Genomic DNA, 23,576 nt, shown 5'->3' on the forward strand with positions numbered 1-23,576 from the left:
GTGGAATGTTTCTCAGTGCACGAGTTCCAGACATACAGATTATATGGACGCACAATAAGGGCGTACTCACACTAGGGTCTGTGATCCGGGCCCGGGCACGGTTCCCTGCCGAAGCACGGTCCGTTTGGCTAGTGTGAGCGCTCCAACCGTGCCCGGGCCCGGATCAGTTAACCGTGCTCGGGCCCGCTTGAAGAGGTGGGCCAGGGCACGATTCATGTGGACACGGGCACGGTTCGCTTCTAGTGTGAGCGCTATCCGTGGCGGGGCCCGCTTGGTGCCTCGTCTGATTGGTTCATTTCGCTGGAACTCAAACATGACATCAGTGATGCGACGCTCACGTTAAACAGTCATGGCGGCAAAGCGATTAGCAGACAATCGTTGTGTTAAATGATCGATAAATCTGTGCTTGCACCGTGTTTCTGCACTCCCAAAACGACTCCAAAAATACAATAAAAAGAGAATCGTGAACACCATAGTGTTGTGCGAGCGCGCTTTTATTCCAAATAAAGTCGTGTTGTGATGACGTAAGCGTGCTCGGGCCGGCTTGATGAAGCCAGTGTGAGTGCAGGCCAGAGGGGGAGTGGGGAGGGGGGATAACCGGGCCCCAGCACGGAACCAGCAAACCGGGCCTAGTGTGAGTACGCCCTTAGATGAGCATGATGGAGATAACTGAAGAGGCTACGCTGGTGGATGGGACATTTAAATATAAGAAACTTCCAGATGGAAGTACAAACACAAATAGTGTTATTTGCACTTTATGCAGGAAGGAGTTCGCTTATCACAGGAGTACTTGCACCCTTCATTACACCCTTACGTCTTGTATTGAAGAAATCATCGGTTGTGGCTACACTGGTCAAATAAATGTTGAGAGCAAATCGCGCATTATTAGGTATGTGTTATAATGCAAGGCTGTGTTTCACAAGTAGGCCTTAGGGCAGGGCTATTCAACTGGGGGCCCGCAGGCCAGAACCGGCCCTTTAATGAATTTGCACAGGCCCGCGGCCCATCTCAAAGTCAAAGTCAATGTCAAATTTATTTATATAGCGCTTTTCACAACACACGTTGTCACTAAGCAGCTTTACAATCGTATGGGTCCAGATCCCTAATGAGCAAGCCAAAGGCGACAGTGGCGAGGAAAAACTCCATATAGGGTGGGGTTTAGGAAGAAACCTCGGGAGGACCAAGACTCAAAAGGGAACCCATCCTCCATTGGGCGGCCCGTTAGCACAAGTCCGTGGTCGCAGGGTGGTTTCAAAGTTCCACAGCAACAGTCAAGGCTCCTGTTCCCCGGCCAAGCAGCCACAGTCCCCTCGGTGCAGGCGGTGGGCCTCAGGCGGGCCAGCATCAGCACGATCCCTCGTGGCAACGGCTCATCCAGTCCCGGCATCAGCACGTCCACCGGCAAGCCAGACCACCCCCACGGGTGCCTGCAGGTGCCTGTATCCAATCGTCTTGGGTGGAGCCATGCAAGAAGATAGAAATACAGACTGAGTGGACATGAATTTAAACCACCATTGATTTAAATGTACATAGCTCATGTACCAGTGATGAGCATGTGGCTCCGGCAGGCTAATCTATAGCAGCATAACTAAAGGGAGGGGTTCAGAGGTGACCACAGGCATGAGGGCTCACTGAGACATTGCTTTCCAGTCAAGTCATAGTCACAACTAGAGTGATGCCAAGACACAGCTGGATGACAGCATCAACATCTCAGATCACCAGAAATCTCAACGTCTGGGGGCCCCCAAGCCCCTACACCTTACAAGGGGAATATTAGCTAAAGGCTTGATTAAATAGGTGAGTCTTGAGTCTAGATTTAAAGATTGGAACTGTGTTTATCTCATCATAAATAATAATAAATATTTGATAAACCGCCATAAAAATGTTACGACACTGTGTCGAAATTTACGTTCAAATTTACTTTCGCCAGTGCCCCCCCGCCAACAATTTACGTTGTAGTGTTTGCTTCAATTTTACATCCACTATGACAGTATTGGTATAGGTCTGAAAATTGTCTGGCCTACAGGTCAGAGCTCTCTGCCAAATCTGGCCCGCAGAAAAATATAGTTGAATAGCCCTGCCTTAGGGCGTCCATTTCCTAAATCAAAATAATTTGATTGATTTTAGAACCACTGTAAGGCACACAGCTAACACTTACAGGAACTTCTGTCTATTCTGTAGTATACATTTTTACTTTTAATATTCTTCTTGTCATTTTCATATCCATGCTCAGGGCGATTCTGTTGCATGCAACCATGAAAAGACTTCTGGTAGGGATTGGGGGCTGTTAGATTTGCAGGAATGCATATGGTGGTAACTGGTTTGATCAATTGATTTCACTTGTATTATGTTTTATAAGGTGCTGATCCTGAAGGCCAAAAGAAGCTGACTGTCCCTGACAGAGCCGGAGTGGCTAATCGGGAGATTCGGGAGGATTCCCGATGGGCCGGCTCATGTCAATCTCTAGTTTGGGCCGATTGGGATGGAAAAATAATTTTGGGCCGGATTTGGGGATGAAACCCCCGGGCTGAAAAAGTGGCCCACTCCGGCCATGGTCCCTGACATGCTGCAGCTGCGGCTTACAGGACAATCCCACAGCCACCTGCTTCTGTCAGAGCGACAAAGATTTAGAATAGCAATCCGTTTTGACCATTCTTGCCTAGACCGCATGCCACACCATACTGTGTGCTATCCAGTTGTGAGTGCATGTACAAACACCATTACCTTCCCTACAGCTCGTCATAACAATTTTGATGAGTTTCAGAAAAATATGTTGATTTCAATAAGATACGGTGCAGGATTCTACAGTATCTGACTTCCCATTCTAGCTTTTAGCAACACAGTTACTATCAGGGATACAAGCCCTACTCTGTTCTATTGTATTCGTCGTTAAAACAATAATAAGAGGGTAAAACAACTGTGTGACATTGTTTACGTAAACCAGTGTTTAAAACCTCTGTTGTATTGCCATAGTTCAGTGGAGTACAATAACCATTTGGTATCATTGTAAGCTAAACCCTGGTCCTGGATGACCACTGCATATTTAGTTTTTCCTAGCTCATCAATTAGTTCTTGAACTGAAATGGGTGTAAACAGTGTTAGAATGTTAGGCAAAACTAAAATATATATTTTGCCTCTGTATATAAAATAAATTGTTCAGATTAAATTGTTTAAAAAAACAAAAACAAAGAATAACAAATGAAATTGTTCAAATATGAGCAATACCAGCTGTCAGTCATTTTATGCTGAATTTTGTAAGACATTACAATAAAATACTGAAGTATTTTTGCAGACAACTGTCTCTTTGCTTATACTTTTTATTAACTATTCACTTAAATACTGTTGTACTGCTAAAACGTTTAGTTAAACAGTTTGTCACATTCACATTTACACTGTGTTTCCATGTAAAACGTAATTCAAGACTGAGATGTAAATGTCTTGGCCATGGTTTTGTGATGGCCCGCAGGGGTTAATCACTCCAGCAAGGTCTTCTAGGCCTCAGCTGTTGAGAGGACAAGCGACCGATGGCAATACGGTCCCTGCAGCCATCTCCTCCTGTTGACAGTCAGTCTCAAGATCAAAGAGGCCCTATAAAGAAGAAACGTTCAGGTTTATTATAGTGACAGTTTTAACACAGCACAAAAATTAAAAATTAAAACCATAATGATTATACTGAAGATACCTCAGAACAGTCTGATGAGGGCAGGGGCGTAGATGGACATTGTGAAGTGAGGGGGACCAAGCTGTACAATATATACGTTTATGCTTGTAGATGCTAGATTTCGGATGGGGTCAATATAAATCTGGAGGGGACATGTCCCCCCCGCGTCCCCAGTGCCATCTGCGCCCCTGGATGAGGGGACAGGATTCTGGATGCAGCCCGTTTCCCACAGTTGGTCGGGGTTTAGATTTTGCTCAGTGCGAAGTGGGTGGTTGTCCCATGTCGCAGATAAACTTTGTAGGTCTTCTCGGAGCCGGGACAAGAAGACGTACTGTGCAGCAAACAGGTGACTGCTGTCAGCAGGATCCAGCAATGCTTCCTCCAGACTGTGGAGCACATTGTAGTAGGTGCTAGTGACAGCCACCCACAGGTCTCTCCACAGACGCTCTGTTCTGTTTAACACACACATACATATAGCAAGCTTTTATTCCCAGTGAGGTCAACATGCATGATCACAGCTCTGAGCAATACAACTGGTACAAACAAATGTGTATAAATAAACAGTTTGATATGCTACAGTTTATACTTGGGTGCCTTTTACATTTGATTGATTGATTGATTGATAGATACTTTATTAATCCCCAATGGGGAAATTCAATTGTCCAACAGCACACATAAATACAATATGAACACTCAGATATACAGAACATACCATACCCAATTAAAGTGCTTAGTGAGTACTTGATTAATAAGTACACCTATCGTATGTTGTTGTTTAGCAACCTAACTCCCGCAGGAATGAATGATCGCCGGAACCTCTCAGTCTTGCAGCATAGAGAGAGGAGTCTATCACTGCGACAGCTCTTCTGAGCTACCAGAGTCCCATGCAGAGGGTGACTGCTGTTATTGAGGATGCCATGCATTAAACACCTCGTCCTCTTCTCCACTAACTCACCCACAGAGTCCACTTTCCCCCCCATCACTGACACACACTTCCTTATAAGCTTATCCAGCCTGTTCCAGTCTTTTACCGACATGCTGCTTCCCCATCAGACCACACCAAAGAAGACAGCACTGGATACGACAGAATGATAAAATGTGTGTAGAAACTCATCACAGACATTAAATGATCTAAGCTTCCTAAGGAAGTAAAGCCTGCTCTGTCCCTTTATGTATGCTGCCCTCGTATGCACTGACCAGTCCAGTTTGTTGTCCAGATGGACTCCGAGATACTTATAAGACTGGACATTCTAAAATCTTCTGTCCATCAATGATAACAGGCTGATGGGACTGTTTCAGTTTCCGGAAGTCCACGATCATCTCCTTGGTCTTCAGTGCATTAAGGAGAAGGTCTTTTCTCCTACTCCATGTTGTGAAGGCAGCCACCAGATCTCTATACTCTCCTTCATCTCCACCTCTAATACATGCTACTACTGCTGTGTCATCTGAATATTTCTGGATGTGACAGAGTTCAGACACATGTTTAAAATCAGCAGTATATAGGGTACAGAGGAAGGGTGACAATGCTGTACCCTGAGGAGCCCCAACGTTGGTCACCACTATCTCAGAACAGTGATCACCCATCTTGACATACTGTGGACGTTCTGTGAGGTAGTTGTAAATCCATGTTACCAGCGTAGAATCCACACCTATCTTCACCAGCTGTTCCATGAGAATGTGAGGTCTGATTATGTTAAAGGCACTGGTAAAATAAAAAAACACGAGTCTCACATATCCCCCTGACCCCTCCAGGAACGAGAGGGTCTTGTGTACCATGTAGACTAATGCATCATCCACGCCCATGTTCTCCTGATAAGCAAACTGTAGCGGGTCCCCAGCCTGCTGCACCTGAGGCCTGAGTATCCGGAGCAAAAGCCTCTCCAATGTCTTCATAATCACTGAGGTTAGGGCCACTGGTCTGTAGTCCTTCACTCCTACCGGCCTCCCTACTTTAGGGACCGGCATGAGGCATGATGTTTTCCATTTGACAGGCACTTGTCCAGTGTGAAGACTCAGGTTAAAGATTAATTGTAGAGGCCTAGACAGTCCTGATGCACATTCCCTGAGTAGCCGAGGCGATACACCATCAGGACCAGTAGCTTTCCCTGGTCGCAGCCTACGTAGCTCAGCCCGGACCTCATCCACAGAGAAGCCATGTGGAGTCACAGCAGTAAATCTGGGGAAGTCACTGCCTGGTGTAGAAAAGCAGGAGGTCACATCAGTAGAGGTGGTACAGCTGCTGGCTTGAGCAGAGCTGATGGTCACAGCAGAAGGGTTGGAGAGATTACTGGATTAATCAAACCTACTGTAAAAGTGGTTGAATTCATTGGCCTTGACCACATCTCCCGATGCCTCGCTACTCTTAATTTTTGTAGCCAGTAATGATCTTCATCCCCTTCCACACCTCCCTCGTATTGTTACCGCGCATATTCCGCTGCAGACCCCTTCCAAAGTCTCTTCTTGCCGCCCTTAATTCCTTCCTCAGATCCTGCTGCACACTCCTGACCCTCACCCGGTCCCCAGATTTAAATGCCTCTTTTTTTTTTATTTCAAGAGGCTCATAATGTTGCATGTTATCCATGGCTTATTGTTCGAAAAAGAGTGGACCTTTCTCATGGGAACCACAACGTCAGTACAAAAGTTTACATAGTCAGTAACACGGTCCACCATCCCATCTATGTCATCATCCCCAATGAGTGTGTCCCAGTCAGTTGACTCAAAACAATCCTGCAGGGCTTCACTGACCTCAGGAGTCCATTTACGGAAAGATCGGCAGGTGTGAAGTAGTCTCTTCACACATGGTTTATAATGTGGTCTTAGATAAATCAAATTGTGGTCTGATTTACCCAGAGGTGGCATGGCCAGTGCATTATAGGCATCTTTAACATTGATAAAACATAGATCCAGGATGTTATCATGTCTTGTGGGACAGTTGACATACTGTGTGAACCCCTCTAGATGTACGGTCATATCTACATGATTAGATTAGATTTATGTATAAGGTGGTGATACCTTTGATTATGAACACTTTTGCCTGACATGAAGCTGCCTCTCCCACAGCCACGGACCATGAACATCCATCTAGCTATATCCACATTTTCACATCCCTGGTCTGCTCTGACCCTAGTGACACAAACATACAAAATGTTACTACAGTTCTGTTCTTGTATATTTACATTCTTGCAGATCACATTTCCTGACAACATCTGAGCCAGCCAAACAACTTTGGGTCAATTTTGAGTAGACCTTGTTAGCAAGATCACAGGTTATGTGAAGGCTGGAGTTGAACTCTGCAGGAAAACAGACTTCCATCAGCACCGTTGGTAACTAGAATAAGGCCTGATATCAGATATTCTCTGGCTCCGAGATCATTTAAGATGTACTGTGAAAGTGGAAAAGTATCTTAATTTATCTCAGGCCCAGAGAAGGTGGCAGTGTTTCAGCATCTTGTTAATATCTGGTCTATTTTTTGCATAGTGGAGTTTTAACTTGCATTTGCAAAGTGCATGGCTAAATGTGAAGAACACAGCTTTGTGATCAATAAAGTATCTAAACTCCAAAATCTAGAATACCTAATGTAACTTCAGATGAACACAGTTGCTGCCAATATTCACATACACCAACAATGTATCTTCAAAAGATTGTTGTTTTTTTAAATTAAATTTAAATATATACATTTTAATTAATCTATGTTGTGTCATTCTCTAAACACATTTACACAGGTTGGGTCACATCTTTGTATTCTACAGTGCAGGTGACAGGGTATCTAGTGGCTAGTAACTCAGAGGGTTAGGTTTTGAGGATTCAAATATCATTCAAATAAGCTACTTTTGCATTTTAATATTTTTATACAATCATCCATTTCATAAAATAAACATTTCAAACATAGTTTTGCTTTCTTCTACTTTGAGTGTGGGTAGCCCCTTTCATTATTTTTTTTCCTACTATAGTATACTATAGTTGGTCCACTTTAAGTGGTCAAATGTAATATGCAATAAACTTATCACAAACCTATTTGGAACACCATGATTCTCCACTGACTGAAGAGAAAATCCTAGGGCCATAGATGCCTTGTTGTTTGTGGCTGCTCCTAGGTAGATGATCTATATGAACAGAACACAGCATAGTTAAATTAAATATTTAAAATGAGGTTATATCAATGTGCTTGTTAGTACACAGTCAACTCAGAATATTATGACAACACCTTGTATCTATACCCTTTGTGGATCAGTTTCACAGATCATATAGGAGCACTTTGTAGTTCATGCCATATCAGACTGTAGTATATTTGTTCTGGGGTGGGACGCGATTAAAAAAATTTATCAAATTAATTAGAAGTTTTGTAATTAATTAATCGCATTTTAATCGCATTTCAATATTAATTTAAGTTTGAATGATGAATGAATCAATGAACATAAGCATAAACTTCAACATCTTTATTTTTATTTTTCCACCAGTCTTCTACACAGACCAATAGATGAGTGCAGAAAACAGAGCAAACAGTTTTCAGAACACTGGAAATTCTGACCAAAAATGTTGTTTAATTTTGGGAGTTTTGCTCAGGGTATTGGAAGAATAAGAATAACTGAAGTAAATCAGAAGACGTTTTTAATACCATTTTAGATGGTAGACTTTTTCTTAAATATTAGAAGTGATATCTCTTGTGGTTTTTTTTTTTTTGTTTATTTATAAAAAAAATAATTTGTTTATATTCTATATTTTAATATATTGTAATAACCTGTTATGGTCTACGTTCAAACTGGCAAAAGTACATTATCTTGATGCCATTTTTGTTGTAATGGTTTTTTTTTTTTTACTTCAATAAAAATAAATAAATAAATAAAATATTGACACAATTCCACATGACGTCATAATACCTGCTCTGTCGTCATAACGACGGCACAACAGATGAGGGTATATAATTGCATGTACAGTATAATTCCATATCAGTCTATGTAAAGACAATGAAGTGGAAAGATATTAAAAGGAAGTGTCTCTGGGGGTGGTGTTGTGGAGGCACCCAAGAAGACTCGGACACAGAGGAGGAATCCAGAAGAGACGGAGTTAAAGAAAAAGAAAAGAAAAAAAGAAAAAACAAAACAAAAACAAAACAGGAGACCGACAACACACATGGGCTGAGTGAGTAAATGTGTACAATGGCGACAACTTATTTTAATTAATATTTATTAAGCCGCACCTACCAAGTTTTTTTGACAGTACAGTGGAGTGTTGTGTACGATAAGCCCCTCTCGGCAACGCGATCGCTCTTTCTCACGCTATACGCACGAGAACATTGTTCGTTTTTTTCTATACTGTATTTACGATTAAAGCGTATTGTAAATCTAGGGTCACGCTTAACGAACAATTTTAAGAACGACGTAACTCTAAGAACGCCAAATTTACGAGTGTTTCCCAAAAGCCTTTGTAGTAGAGGTCGGTAATCCCGCGGGACCGTCAGAATATCTTGCGGCGCAACAGAATTGTTACTGGCGGGAGCGGGAGTTGAATTAGTCCAAGCGCTGCGGGAGCGGGACCGCATATACATGTAGAAAAATCCCGCAAATTAATAAATAGTCTAGAAATTTATAATAATAACAACGCAATGATTTCCATGCATAAGGAACAGGACAAAAACAACTAATCATTCAGTAAGTAAGCAATAAACTAATTCAAAAATTGGCTAAGCAACTGATCACGTGAACATGAGGTGTGCGTCATTTTGTCATTTTGATACCGAAATGGCAGAGATTGTAGACGGTCAACCAGTTTCAGCTGTGGGAAATTCAATTAAAACAGGCGAATACACCACAATTAAGACAACTACTGGAAAGTCTGATGTATGGAAGTCATATTCCATTGTAATTAATGGAGATGGAAATCGTTGGTGTAAATCACCTGACGGCAAGTGTTTGGACTGTGGTAAGAAAGGGGACAGCGCGATCCATCAATATATTGCTGTTTTAATAAATACATAAGACATTTTCAAGTACTACATTTAATTAATTCTATTCATATTAGGATTGCGGTCGGGGGCGACAGAAATGTGTATGCGGGTGCGGGATTAAAACAAGCGATTTTTTGACGGGAGCGGGATTAAAAAAGCAGTCCCGCGCAGACCTCTACTTCTTCAGGGTTGCCAGGTCCTACAAAAATATCCCGCACAAAATCAATGTAAAACCGGGATGGGGGGGGTGGCGAGTGTAAGTTGTCGACGGGGGGTGGCGAGTGTTTAAAATGGAGACAAATTAAGTATTATATCGCGATCGATTCTTTGTGTTGACTTGTAACTCCCGCGGTGGCCCAACTCAAAAGTAGCCCAAAAAACCGCACATCGCGACCCCAGAATTTTTACCCGCGGCTGGATTTTCAAACAAGCCCAATTTGGGAAAAACGCGAACCTGGCAACTATGTACTTCGTAGTCTCCAAATTTACGAACGAGTTCTAAGTAGTTCTTAGTTGACTCCGCCTCTGCAAGGACTCAGAAAGGAGAGGGTTAAGACTGGTTGAGGTCAAATGCCCACAAGTGCCACAAGGGCTAATTTGATGACATCAAGCTGTTCAATAGATTTTAATATCAATGCAAGACATGCTTATATTAACACAGTTCAGCTGAAAAACATTCACATGTTACTATCATATATTACCTAATTAATGTATGTTGAAAAAAACTTTTGTTTTTCCAGAAACACCTGTGATTAACAGTGTTCTAGATGAGCCCTGTGAGGAGCATCTCCCCATTGACCTTGATAAGATTGAGGTCTCTTTGACTACATGTACTCTGGACGATGCTTGGAAGGAGCTGCTCCAGGTTCTCCTGCATGAGACTGAGGACTCCTACAACCCATCTCTAGGTGAATCTCAATTTGATAACATATTGTAATTTGCTGATATCAACATGTTCAATAGTTATTTTCATATAACTCAACTCAACTTTATTTATAGAGCACTTTAAGAACGGCAGCCGAAACAAAGTGCTGTACATAAGAATATAACATTAGACATAAAACAAATAATAACAAAAAATGGACAAAACAATATTAACTAAAGTGGTAAAAGGAATCAATAGAACAAATCAAAGAATTTGATTAAAATAGTAAAAACTAAAAATATACAAAGTCTCATGCTGTGTTAAAAGCCAATGAATTAAAGTGGGTTTTAAGACTTGTTTTAAAAATGGGCAGTGAAGGGGCTTGTCATATGGTGTCACATGCATCCCTGTAGGGAAGAGCAGGGCTGGCTTTGTAATTCACCGAATGATGGAAAATATTTATTACAAAAAAAAAAAAAAACTACACACTTGAACTTACAACTATTAATATATTTTGATATAAGCTTCACTTCAAATGTTTCTTCTTGGGGATGGAAGTGTGAGGGTGAGTGAGAGATTATGTGCATGGGTTGGGTTAGAATATGTGTATGTCTTTGTGTTTCTGATTGTCAAAATGTCCTCAGACTGTGGCATGAATGTTCATCACAAGTGCCAATCTAACGTGGCTAATCTGTGTAGCATCAGCCAGAAACTACTGGCTGAGGCACTCACCCAAGTCAGCCAGGTGAGTCTGGATGTGTAAAAATGTACTGTATATCTCTGTAGATGCGTCTCCATGCGATGGTTTGTGTGAGGGTTCGAGTCCTCGCCCCCCATCCAGGATCAGCCACCAGACACGCATCACTGCCGAGCACTTCACGTTCCTCAATGTACTGGGCAAGGGAGCCTATGGCAAGGTAGAGTCTTCCCCTTCACGCGGCTCCCGCGTCCTCCACACACGCACTGACTCTGTGTCTCTCTTCACTTCTCCTGACTATTCACTTATCATTTTTACATGTCTGTCCTTTTGCCCTTCTATTGTTAAATACTATCTCCACAAGAATAGACCAAACAAGCACTATTCCATCAAATCTTCATATTTCATGGTTGTGTGTGTGTGTGTGTGTGTGTGTGTGTGTTTTCCTTTCATTCATATTTCTCTCCCTTGTTCCCTGCTCAGGTTTTTCTGGCAGAACTTAAGGGCAGTGAGGCTTGCTTTGCCGTGAAAGCCTTGAGGAAAGACGTGGTGCTGAAGAATGATAATGTAGAGTACACAATGGTGGAGAAGCGGGTGCTAACTCTGGCGTGGGACTGTCCCTTCCTAACGCACCTTTACTCCACCTTTCAGACCAAGGTAGTAAAGAACAAATGAAAGGTTATATTATACAGTTCCTCCACCTCTCAGTCAACAGTAATGGGATGTCCAGCAGGACACTTTTGTGTAGGCAGTAATTAACCACACCATTGTCACAACTGTTTACTGTACCTTATACTTCATGGAATCACTGTGGTATTTAGATGATTGTTGAGTCAGTAATTCTGCTTGTACTCATACCAAAGTGTTTATGGCATTGTCTGCATGTTAGGAACACTTGTTCTTTGTCATGGAATACCTGAACGGAGGTGACCTGATGTTCCATTTGATGGAGAAAGGATGCTTTGACCTCGCCAGAGCCACGTGAGTCAACACACACACACACACACACAGTGATGTTTTTTTGTATGCCTTATATAAATATAAACGTAGGTGTGTGTAATTATAGTCCGGTCTGATGGCTCCTGGTTTGTTTCCTCCTTCCAGATTCTATGCAGCTGAAATTGTTTGCGGACTCCAGTTCCTTCATGGAAAGGGCATCATCTACAGGTAACACACACAAACAAATCTACATGGACATTCTGTACTTTCACCTTTACTGTTCTTGTCTACTAAACCACATTTTTGCCACATTTTTGTATTTCTCTCCTGCATTAGGGATCTCAAGTTGGACAATGTGCTGCTAGACGGAGACGGTCACATAAAGATAGCAGATTTTGGCATGTGCAAAGAGAACGTCTTTGGAAACGATCTAGCCACAACATTCTGTGGGACACTATCCTACATTGCCCCTGAGGTATGAGATGGCATCAAATGAATTTGACATTGAATGCTCTCACCTGTAGCAATGTCGATGTAATTCAGTATGCCCTGAATGTGAATGTGTGTGTGTGTGTGTGTGTAGATCCTACTGGAGAAGCGGTATTCATTTTCAGTGGACTGGTGGTCATTCGGTGTGCTCCTGTATGGGATGCTGCTTGGCCACCCTCCATTCGGTGGTGAAGATGAAGGCGAGCTTTTAGAGTGCATCCGTAGTGGCCCAGTTTACTTCCCTCGCTCCATCACTGTGCCTGCCAAAAACATGCTAAAGCAAGTAAGCATGCACAAAACCACACCTGATGACACATTAATAATAGTAAAAAAAATAATAATAATAATACTTCACAACCAAGACATCAACAGAGTTCTGCTATTTTGCACTTAGAAAGGAGACACACTGAGATATTTCTATCATGAATAATATTCTTGCTTTTGGTTTTCTTCCATGAACAAAGCTGTTGGAGCAAGACCCTTCTCATAGACTGGGTGTTGAGGGTAACATCCGGTCTCAGTCATTCTTCAAGACTATTAACTGGTCTGCTCTGGAGAGGAGAGAAATCGAACCTCCTTACAAGCCAAAAGTGGTATGAGCTTTCTTTCCATCTCTTTCCATTTCTTAGTCATCTCTCATTCCTGTTTTTTTTTTTTTACTTTTCATACTGTATGCTTATAGAGCAAATTGCAAAAATACAGATACTGTTCATCATGTGATTTGCTTCCATTCTCCTCCAACCACAGACATCACCGAATGACTGTAGAAACTTTGACCAGGAGATGTTAGATCAGAAGCCCCTCCTGTCCCAGTGCGAGAAAGGTTTGGGTGACTCCATGGACCAAAGTGTCTTTGCTGGCTTTTCCTTCATCGACCAGCGCATGGAGCATCTCCTATAGAAGTGATGGACAACCTGCTGCTACAACCTAAAAATGTGTGAATAAACTATACAGTCAGTGTTTTTATGTGTCACTGACTCTTCCTTCTCAAAATAAAACCTGTATTTTGGGCATGGATTTTAGACTACACCCAAGATCAGGGGTGATTCACAGAGGTGTCAACTGGCCATAACTGCTTTTCCAGGTTATTTATTCCATTTTAGGCAATATTTGATACACCCTTGCCAAATCCATGTAGATGTTTTGTTCCAGTAACCATTCATTATTGTAATTCAAAAACATTAGATAATCTCTCATTGATTGTGTCCATGAACACCACTGATAACACCTTTAGAGTATGTGGAACGGCAGAGTAAGGGTTTGTGGCGCGGGAGGCGGCTGACGGACGAGACACGAGTCCGCTGGTTCACTCAGTCACTGTTTATTTTTAACACAAATAGCGCAGTAAGCGCACGAGAAACAGTCACACATACACACACAACGTGCAGACTCAAACAACGACGAGCACAAGACACGAGCGCGAACGCACATTAAGTAGACAAACCACATAAGTCCCACGTGAGTACGAGACGAGCCACAGGTGAGACGGATGATCACAAGACATAACCGCACCCATGGAGACTAGGAGACGTAGACGACGTAAACACAAGCCCAAAAGGGAGGGGCCGGGGTACTCATCGTGACGTCTCCTCGCCCCCTGACGTCTCCATCTCCTCCTCCTCCGAGACTCCTGGACTCTGCACCATCGCCTCCTCTGAGGGCAGGTAGGGCGAGCAGTCTATCCTGCTCACCTCAGAGCCAGAACACCCCTTCTCCTCCGGTCTCTCTCCCTTCTCGGTCCGCACGGTCACCTCTGACCGCACAGAGGGAGAAGAGCTGAAGAATCTTAAGATTTAAATTATTCATTAGTGTGGATGAACATAGGACTAATGAGGCATTTGAAACTGGCATCTGTAATAATCTTTCAAAAAAATACGTATTCAATAAATTCTGCATATCTGTGTCATTGAACTCTGTTTTGTCCCTTCACTGCATCCATATTTGTGTAACTATGCTGCACACAAAGCCTGGTGTAGCCGAACATTTTATATATATTATATATATATGTATATATATATATATATATATATATATCCCCCCAAAAAATGTCCTCTGATCTACACGATTCACGTAGGTCACCCTTTTCAACTTCAAAACGGCGAATTTCGCCGAAAGGTGACAGATTTTCATGCCTGTACTAAGCATGAGAATGCAAGCAACACAGCACTTCCTTGGGGTGATATAAGAAGTGTTTATTTACTGTTGGATTTTTTTTTGTAAGTCAGCACAATTGATAGTGAGTCCGATTACAAGTTTGTGCTCAAGATGCAGCACTGCCAAAGTGATGATCTAAAAGGCAATGCCAGTCCTTAACAAATAAATACTTGTACACAATCGTGATTTCTCTTGCCAGGAATCAACGCCTTTTGGGTTGATGGTGTTTGACGTAGATTTTGGGGGTGGTCCAGCCCTCTGGAGGTTTCTTCAGTCCAGCTCGCCTACAGATTCTGCTTACGTCCCTCTCAAACGCAGCCTGAAAATGACAAAAGTGAAGAACCGTCAGAGTTGAAAGTAGAGCATGACATGAGACACGACAACTCGTAAGACACACTACAACCTACTCTGACATGTTAGTCTGGGACTTTTGAGGAGACGGATTGAGAGAGTGTGTGTGTGTGTGTGTGTGTGTGTGTGTAGTTGTAACGGCTTACTCAATAGTTAAAATTACAGTAAATTTAATTACAAGTTTCCCTGGTATAGGACTGCATGTCACAAATGTCAAAAGGTAGACAATAAAATTGTCCTATGTCATACACTAACATGTAATAACAAACATTATAAATACATTTTTTTTATAATAAGGGAACTAAAACATTATTGACCTGCTTTTTCTTCATCCTGCTCAGATTCACCCGCCTCCTCAGGAACTTGGTTCTTTTCAGCAGCTTTTTGTACTTGTGTCTGTTCATCTTTCTTCGCCGGATCTTCAGCACGTTCTTACAGCTGAGAGGCGTTCTGAAGCGCTCGCCGTCCTCCAGCGAGGGTGCGGCGGAAGGCAACACCACGGCCGACTCAGTCAGCCCCGCCTCCTCCAGGGCTGCCGGGGCTTCGATGAGCGGAGGCAGCGAATAGCGCAGCGAGAGCCAGCTCTCCAAGGGGGACACGGCTAGTTTGCGGGGAACCAGCGCCTCCTCTAATTCCGGCTCGAGCACTGTCCACGTTTTAGGGGTCTGCTTGTCGTCAGCAGCCGATGTCGAGTACCTGTGTGCATGATTCAGAACAGGGCCGGCAGGACGGCAGTGTCGCGCAACGCTGCACAAGGATTTGCACGGGTTCCGACATGAACCTGCATAAAAAAAAAAGAGTTACAGTCATTCAACTAAGCTCAAAATACAGTGCTTATTGAAAATGCTCAGACGGTTTCATCAATCTATGAACGGTACTCTAGAATGACAAAGCAAAATTAGATTTTGGAATGTTTTGGAATGCTAAAAGACTGGGTTTACAGTATTCAACCCTTTTCATAAAACATTTATAATTGGGATATGGTGCATCCTACTTCTATTAATGGCAACACTTTCAATCTAGTGATTTTTTACAAAGCAAAAATACAAAGTGTAAATGTTGATGATGTTTGTCAGTGATAATCAAGCCATGAAGTTGAGATCATCTATACACCTGCATGAGAGGATTGTGTCGAAGTACAGATATGAGGAAGGATACAAGAACATTTCTGAAGTATTGAAAGTTCTAATAAGCACAGTAGCCTCAACCAATCTAAACTAAGTGTTTTTGAATGAAGTCTTCCTAGATCTTCAGCCAAACCAAGGACTCAGGGATGAAGGATCTTTGTTAAGATGAATATTCAAGAACCCAGTGGAACTTATAAAGGAGTTCTTTTGTGGCCTAAGGGTCAGGAAGCCATTCCTCAGTAAAACGCACATAGACGCTGCATAGTTTGTCAAATGCCACATAAACCACTCTCAGACCATGGGAAGACAGAGCCTCTGAATTGCTTAAACAATGTGCATCACCTCATTATACCATCCCTGCAGATACAGTGGTGCAAGCATCATGCTGTGGGGGATGGTTTTTCTGCGGCAGTGACTGAGTGTCAGGATGGAGAGAAAGGTGGTTGCAGAAAAATATAAAACAATCCTAGGTGAAAACCTTTTCCAGTATCTACAAGATTGTAGGCTGGAATCAAGGTTTATACTTTAACAACAAGATGACTTGAAGTACACTTTCAAGAAAAAAAGAATGACAGGAAAACTGTGTAGAAGTCCAATACTGAACCAGCCAGAGTCTGAACCAGAAGCCAGTAGAGCATGTCTGGAGAGACCTGAACACGATGAGCACTGACGCTCCCCATCCAGAACCCTGAGACTGAATAATTGTACAAAGAATAGGAGAAACTTCAACAGAAAGGTGAGTCAGTGTGTTAGCTCATTGCTACCCAATGCACTTTAATGTTCCAAGAGCAGTTTGAATACATATGTAAGTGGATTTGTCTTTTTATAAATTTACTAAAAATAAAATCTCCAAAAAATGTTTAGAGGAAAATCTATAGAGTGATGGATCCAATCAGCTTTCCCCAAGACGCATTGTGCTTTGTACAGTTATTAATAATGAAATCATGCTTTTATCTTACCATAAAATCTGAAGAGTGTGTTCAGCTGCAGAGCCACTCTTGAAACAAACATGACTAGATCCTGTCACCTCTGGTGCTCATGTGTATTCGCTATGGGTGTTCTCCCTTGTGTCTGCAGAACATGAACGAACAAGAAACACATTTAAATGTCAAAATACACGAAGCTGCAATATTTGAAACAGGGAGATTCAGATCAATTTACAAATGTGTCTCTCGCTAAATAACGAACTACATCCTACTGTTGACTTTAGTAGTTTCATAGTTAGCTAACGCTAGCTAACTTCGTTATTTAGATGATGACAATTGTTCATTCGTAACTGCATACTATCGCCGATGCTCACAAAAATATACAATAAAACATCACCGGTGGGTAGAAATACTATCCCTATTTTGAATGACTTACTTAAGAGGAGTAACTGTCTGGTGCACCAGTTACCACCTGAAAATTTCAATGTGACTCCGTGCACTTCCTGTCCTCTGACTACATTCCTCCCCCTTGTTATTAATGTGCTTTTTAATGGTTCCGAGAAGGCAGCTAATTCTATAAATCCTGTAATGTGCAAGTCAGAATGAAATATAGGGATTTTAATTTAATTCTATAACATTCTAACTACAAAAAATATGATAGCTTTTTTATAAAGCTTGTAAATGTTACCTAAATTATGCAGTCCATAATCCTGTCTCCTAGTGTAGTGCAAAAATGCTAAATGCAGCTGCTAGAGTTCTCACTAGGAGCAAAAGAAGTGATCACATCACATCAAATCACTTAATGGTGTAGGACCAGTGTACCTATCTGACATGCTGCAGAGCTATGAGCCAGGCAGAAATCTTAGGTCACTAAGAACTAATCAGTTAGTCCTGCCAAAGGTAAGAGCTAAGCAAGGAGAGGCAGCATTTAGATATTACGCTGTTTCTAAACCATGGGTTAAAGTTCTCCGTCACTACGACGGATTTCCGTCATTTGGTTTTTTTGGGGAAAAAATCCGTCAAATCATAATAAACCACACACGCAGGCGCTATCTGTTTTGAGGAAATATGAGGATGATGGCGGTGTCACTTAATTGACTTGCGGGTCATCCCGCCTTTAGATTTTCGGACTTTACGTAGAAAAGTTATTACCTCCCTCCTGCCTGGGTGATTATACTTTCGGGAGTGACCGTAGCGCGCGACTCCGCACAAGAGTGCTGGAATTTAGGCTAAAGTACTTGAACATGCTTGAAATTGTAACTACTTCGTTTCACAACAAATATATGTCTGTGATATGAACAGTTCTGTATTACGTTCACAAATACGAGCCTCTTGTAATTCCAGGACGAAACATGAGAGAACGTGAAGACGTTAAGATTGGGCGTTTTGAAAATAAACAACCATTAAATAATGTGAATAAAAAGCGAATCATTTCGAGTATGTGTATAAATATTTAACTGTATTAAGTTTAACGTGCTGGGAAATATTGAAATGGACCTTGAAAGTGACGTACAAGTGTAAAGGTGTATAAACTCCATAAACATGATGCGCGTTGTCGATTTGCGAGGTCGTGCACCTCTCCAATTTTGTAACTTCGCGCGCGCCGCGCCTCAGCGCAATGAACAGTCATGTTTGCAGGGTGCATTTCTTCCATTTAAAATGTCAACTTTTAAATTTCTAAACCAATTTAACATGGATGGTGGTGTTCTGTTTGTATTTAAAAGCTCTATCCAGTGGTGTGATTTAATGTGCCATTTTTGGACATTTAAATTTTTTGTAACATACCTACTTAGCAGGTAATCTTACGGCTTATGTTTTTGCGATAGTGAATCTGATAAAAACGAGAACTTCATACCTTTTAAAACTCACCAGGATTCACTAAATTTGACTTGATCTTTAAATAATTTTCTGGAAGAGGACCCCCAGATAACTCCATTATATAAACATTTATGTACATTTATTGCTCAGGTGTTGCATTTTGTCACTTCATAGATTCTCTCTTCTCTCCTTAGACAGGCTGTAGCCTATAGATAAATATATTTTATAAATGTGTTTATTGTGTAGAATTAGGCAAAAGGCCTTGACCCAACTACACCACATTGTCAGTAATTGCTGGCAATGTGTTTTGCTAGGAAAGATTTTCAGTCAAATGAAAATTTCTTGCTTTAACCCATGTTCTAAACGCAACCAGCTGTCGGAAGATACTAGAAGAGCTCCAACGTTAGATGTTTTAAAATCCAAGGTAAAATGCATTTATTTGAACTGGCTTTTGGTTAGTGTAGGTACTGTAAATATAGCCTTTTTAATTCGTTTATTTAATTTATTTATCTTTTACTTATTCTTATTTTCTTATTTATTTTCTGTTTCTAGTTGTATTGCTTTTTTATTATATCTTCTTTAATTATTTTATCTTGTAATCATTTTATCTTTTAGTTTTATATTGTAATCATTTAAATTTCATTTAAATTAGATTTCCTTTAAAATCTTGTTTTTTCATTTTTATGTATTATGGGCAACACCTTCCCAAGGTGATAGACCTCGGGTCGTAAGTAAAGCACTTTGAATTGCCAGTGTGTATGAAAGGTGCTATATAAATAAACTTGCCTTTCCTTGCCTAGTGACAGCATCTTGAATGCCGAGATTGTTTCAAAATGTAATCAATTAAATGACATCTTGTGAGTATTGCCTATGCATATCTCACCTGAACTACAAGTGTGTTAACAGTGTAATACAATGTAATGTACAGTGCAGAGTAGTGCAGTGTGTAGGGTCTGCAGACCTGTTTGATCTGTAGGAGAATTGGTGTGGATCAGAGGTGTCTGGGAGGCTTGTCTTGATGTGCTTAACCAGCTTCTCGAAGCACTTCATTATGGCCAGAGTTAGTGCACCTGCACCCACAGCTGGTCTGCAAATGTTTCAGTGCCCTTCCTGTGATGCCTTCTGGTCCTGCTGCCCTGTGATGGCCTTTCTGACCACGCAGTGCTCCTCGATCACGAGTGTGTGGCTGCCGCAGGGCAGTGTGAGTGTTTTGAATGACTTTGTTTCCTGTGCTGTTGACACCTCAGTGCAGGCACAGAAGTCATTTAGTTCTTCTGGCAGTTGGACCTCAGTATCAGCTGGAATGGGGTTCCCAGCTTTGTGGTTGGCGAGGTGTTGAATGCCTTGTCATATCCATCGTGAGTCAATACATGTGAAGTTGTCCTCAATCGTCCCTTGGTAGTCTATTTTTGCAGCTTTGACGGCTATTTTGATCTTAGCTGTCATTTCACTATAGAGGACTTTGCCCTTGGACCTAAAAGCCGCATCGATTCAGGAGTGTATCATGAGTTGCTAGAGTAGTTATTAGAAAAGAAATGTAGCAGCAATGGCTGTTCATGACAATAGTTATATGTGTGTCAAATGGGAATAAACAGCACAGACTTTAACTAGTTGTGCAACTTTGCCTGCCAGTGCGCTTCAGATTACAACACATGCTTTGTCGTGTGACTCGCAATGCCAGCGGACTGCCACCAGAGGGCGCCGAACAAGCTGGGATCTAATCAGTGCTCGTTAGCTTGAGCTCCCTCATGTAGCCCCACACCTATACAACACCTTCGCAACGGCCACAATTTAAGTTTTGGCGTGTATAACATGTGCTTGCCTGCAACTGGTGTTCTTGAGCATGAGATTCTCCTGTGGTCTTTCACACCTGCTCTGTGGGGGATTGTTGCTCCTTGTGTCTGCCTCAAGTTGTTTATTCTGAGGGAGAAGTTCCCCTCTCTTACAGTTGTTCATCTTCGTCTCAGTTCTTTGTGCTGTCTTACCTGTAGAGGGGTGGTAATAGTCTGGATCCCGAAGTTGGGTGGTCCTTAGTTTGCTCAGTCGAACCAGGCAATCCAAGTGGAGCTTCACTACATTCATTTATAGTTACACCTGGATAAGTGTTACCTGTACACATCCCCTCTGGTTGGGTCACCCCACAGTTCCTTTCTTCCTCTTATGGCTGAACACCCCTCACTTTCCCCCAGGTTCCCCTTAGGTTCTCAGTAACATAGCAGGTAGAGCTGTGTGTTCAGTGTACCCCACTTTTTCTGTTTTAATCCTGTCCATCTGGTTTCCATTTTAGTTGTTTTGCCCCTTTTCTCCAATACTCTTCCTTGCTCAACCTCGTCTACATTTGGATCTGTCTGGGAGGTCCTACCCTTCTAGTGTGCGCCCACCAGGGGTGCAGTCTGTTGGGGTGCATCACCATGATCACCCTTGCACCCCTGCTGTGCTGTTACACATGCTTACCAAACAAAAAAATAAAAGTCTGAACGGTTTGATGAAAAATTATGTGGCCATGGTTTTCAAATATTGCTACTGGGTCCAGATATTCTTTGCGATATAGCCATAACCAAAGTTGTAGCTTGTGGAATGAAAGTGTGCAGTGCTGTTTCACGGAGATGGAACAGTAGCATTCCCACAACGGTGAGTGCAATGTGTCCCTCAGCCACAGACACCATAGCAGAAATTATTTTAAAATCAGCGAAACTACACAGGCAGTGGTTTAACTACAGCAAACCAAGCTGCGGGTGTGGCCTGTTGCCTGTGAGGCGCTGTGCTGCATAGAGGCCCATCGGGCATGTGAAAAGAAAGCAAAAGCACACGCATGAATTTGAATGTAGAGGCATAGACACACCCCTGAAAGATATCGGCAGCTTCAGAGGACAAACGCTGCAGTGGCTAATCTTGATGCAAGGTTTAGTGGACTGGGTTCTTCATGGCGTGAGGGGAGGGAGATGTGGTGGGTTATCCCGCTGTTGTCTGAACAAGAGGTGTCACGTTTTTCCAGTGGTGAAACAAAGGCATGGATGCCGACGCTGATGTGAAATTTTATACCGCAAGGCCACTAAACATTTTCCTAAGTGTCGGTGTTACAGTGTCGTGTGCTGGAGCCATAGTGCTGAGCAGGCGAAACAAACACAAGGTCACGACATCCAAAGAGCTGCGGCAGCACTTGCTTCCCCCTGACCTGTTGTGTCTTTTGTGTCTTGAGGAAGTAGCGTTTCAGGCTGCAGTAGGCATGTTGGTTATCTGTGTGTGAAAATGAACAAGCGATCGGATGTTCTCGAACTCGGTGGGAAGAATTTCCCACTGCTTTGTCTGCATTTGCATTAAACCTTTGTTGGTTGTAGATAGTGCGAGCTGAGAACTGAGCAATTTGACGCCATTTGCACAACATCTCGCCTTTGTCTCGGCTGTATTATAATGCAAAACTATTACCTACAGTCTTTTAACCATTGTTTTAACCTTTTATTTTCACTAGAACGGTTGAATGACTTGTCTGTGCATTACAATTCATTCATTGTATGTAGAAAATAAATAGCTTGAATACGTATTCAAGTCATTTCTCTTATTCAACTTATTTATTTCCTCACCTTACCGCAATGTGGAGCTATTTCATGAATTACCTTACCAGCTAAATCACCTCAAACCAGTCACACTGCAGACATTCTGAAGTTCCACTGGATTAATAAATTAATTATTAGTAAAGCACTTAGTAAGTCCCTCTGGATAAGAGCATCTGCTAAATGTCATACATAAATGTAAATGTAATAGCATGATTTCTCATATTGTAACCATACCAAAGGCAGCCAGTTTTACGCCATTTTGATAATTGTCTTTAACCTGCTTTACATATACTTTATTTATGTATTAACGTGTTATTTATAATATCCCAAACTTTAGAGAATTCCTTAATGATTGAGCAGACCCCACTCTTCTTCAGACACATGACTCATATACATGCTATATTTCTTGCCAAAAGGATATATTTTACACACCCAGTACTAGTAATTCATGATGTCATGAAATGCTCCCAACAGAATCTAATGCTGTCATTAAAATACTGTTCAGGTTAACTTGCAAGTGTGATCATGCAATAGCATGATAGCCCATTTAAGTCTTCACAAGGTTTTATTTTTATTCCTGTGTTTATTCCTGAACTCTCTGTGACAGCTGTTGCAATATCACATGCGAAGCGTGTTGGCCAACCCCATCCTGGGTACAGTTGCACCTTACACAGTGCCTTATGTAGAAAATGATATGGTTGGCCTTTTTGTTGATAATAAAAATCTTTCAGGTATCACCCTGTGAGCAAACCTGTTCATCGTCTGATTTTTGGTTAGCATTGCATAGTCTCCTTTTGAACAACAAGAGAGTTGTAGTTGTATATATCATGTTCAAATTTACCTGGAGGCTACCTCAATCATCTAAAGGCTGTGACTCATAAAATGTTTTAACAATTTATGCTTCAGAGTAAACAAGGTAACACATGACATATCATACATACCAGTCTGCAAACATGGGATCACATGTGTCTCACTTTCCATCCCTCCCACAATTACACACCCCCTCACCCCATAGGCTGATTTCTTCACACAACATTGCCTGTCTATCTGC

At 41.9% G+C, this 23,576-nt stretch overlaps 2 protein-coding genes across 5 annotated transcripts; one reads left to right on the forward strand and one right to left on the reverse strand.

Moving 5' to 3' along the window:
* Positions 1 to 3,388: 3,388 nt before the first annotated feature.
* aurkaip1 (aurora kinase A interacting protein 1) lies at positions 3,389 to 20,177 on the reverse strand. Of its 4 annotated transcripts, XR_013133546.1 has the most exons (9): positions 17,590 to 17,699; positions 17,187 to 17,298; positions 15,418 to 15,881; positions 14,946 to 15,068; positions 12,084 to 14,380; positions 7,673 to 7,764; positions 6,674 to 6,784; positions 3,683 to 4,113; positions 3,389 to 3,588 (listed from the first exon to the last, which is right to left on the reverse strand). XR_013133546.1 is itself a non-coding variant. In XM_077018447.1 (5 exons), the coding sequence occupies exons 2-4, from the start codon at positions 17,236 to 17,238 to the stop codon at positions 14,952 to 14,954; spliced, it is 633 nt and encodes a 210-aa protein (XP_076874562.1). In that variant the 5' UTR covers positions 17,239 to 17,298; positions 17,590 to 17,699; the 3' UTR covers positions 10,297 to 14,380; positions 14,946 to 14,951. The 4 variants fall into 4 exon arrangements, 3 of the variants coding, with proteins under 3 accessions (XP_076874562.1, XP_076874563.1, XP_076874561.1); XM_077018447.1 differs by lacking the exons at positions 3,389 to 3,588; positions 3,683 to 4,113; positions 6,674 to 6,784; positions 7,673 to 7,764 and having other exon boundaries at positions 10,297 to 14,380; XM_077018448.1 differs by lacking the exons at positions 3,389 to 3,588; positions 3,683 to 4,113; positions 6,674 to 6,784; ... (1 more) ...; positions 12,084 to 14,380; positions 17,590 to 17,699 and adding an exon at positions 19,933 to 20,177 and having other exon boundaries at positions 14,616 to 15,068.
* LOC143525013 (protein kinase C delta type-like) lies at positions 10,262 to 13,557 on the forward strand. The gene is made up of 9 exons (XM_077018445.1): positions 10,262 to 10,513; positions 11,257 to 11,387; positions 11,651 to 11,824; positions 12,057 to 12,148; positions 12,272 to 12,334; positions 12,443 to 12,581; positions 12,690 to 12,878; positions 13,060 to 13,188; positions 13,343 to 13,557. Exons 1-9 carry the CDS (start codon positions 10,318 to 10,320, stop codon positions 13,493 to 13,495), a joined length of 1,266 nt encoding a protein of 421 aa, XP_076874560.1. The 5' UTR covers positions 10,262 to 10,317; the 3' UTR covers positions 13,496 to 13,557.
* Positions 20,178 to 23,576: the final 3,399 nt, after the last annotated feature.

This window comes from Brachyhypopomus gauderio, chromosome 10 (assembly GCF_052324685.1).
Source record: "Brachyhypopomus gauderio isolate BG-103 chromosome 10, BGAUD_0.2, whole genome shotgun sequence".
Taxonomy (NCBI): domain Eukaryota; kingdom Metazoa; phylum Chordata; class Actinopteri; order Gymnotiformes; family Hypopomidae; genus Brachyhypopomus; species Brachyhypopomus gauderio.

Coding starts and splice junctions, on each gene's coding strand:
- LOC143525013 (XM_077018445.1), top strand. CDS start 10,318: ATGTTGAAAAAAACTTTTGTTTTTCCAGAAACACCTGTGATTAACAGT. Junction 12,149..12,271: donor TTTGACCTCGCCAGAGCCAC/GTGAGTCAACAC, acceptor TCCTCCTTCCAG/ATTCTATGCAGCTGAAATTG. Junction 13,189..13,342: donor CTCCTTACAAGCCAAAAGTG/GTATGAGCTTTC, acceptor CTCCAACCACAG/ACATCACCGAATGACTGTAG.
- aurkaip1 (XM_077018447.1), bottom strand. CDS start 17,238: ATGTTTGTTTCAAGAGTGGCTCTGCAGCTGAACACACTCTTCAGATTT. Junction 15,882..17,186: donor CACACTCTTCAGATTTTATG/GTAAGATAAAAG, acceptor TTTTTTATGCAG/GTTCATGTCGGAACCCGTGC. Junction 15,069..15,417: donor GCAGGATGAAGAAAAAGCAG/GTCAATAATGTT, acceptor TGTCATTTTCAG/GCTGCGTTTGAGAGGGACGT.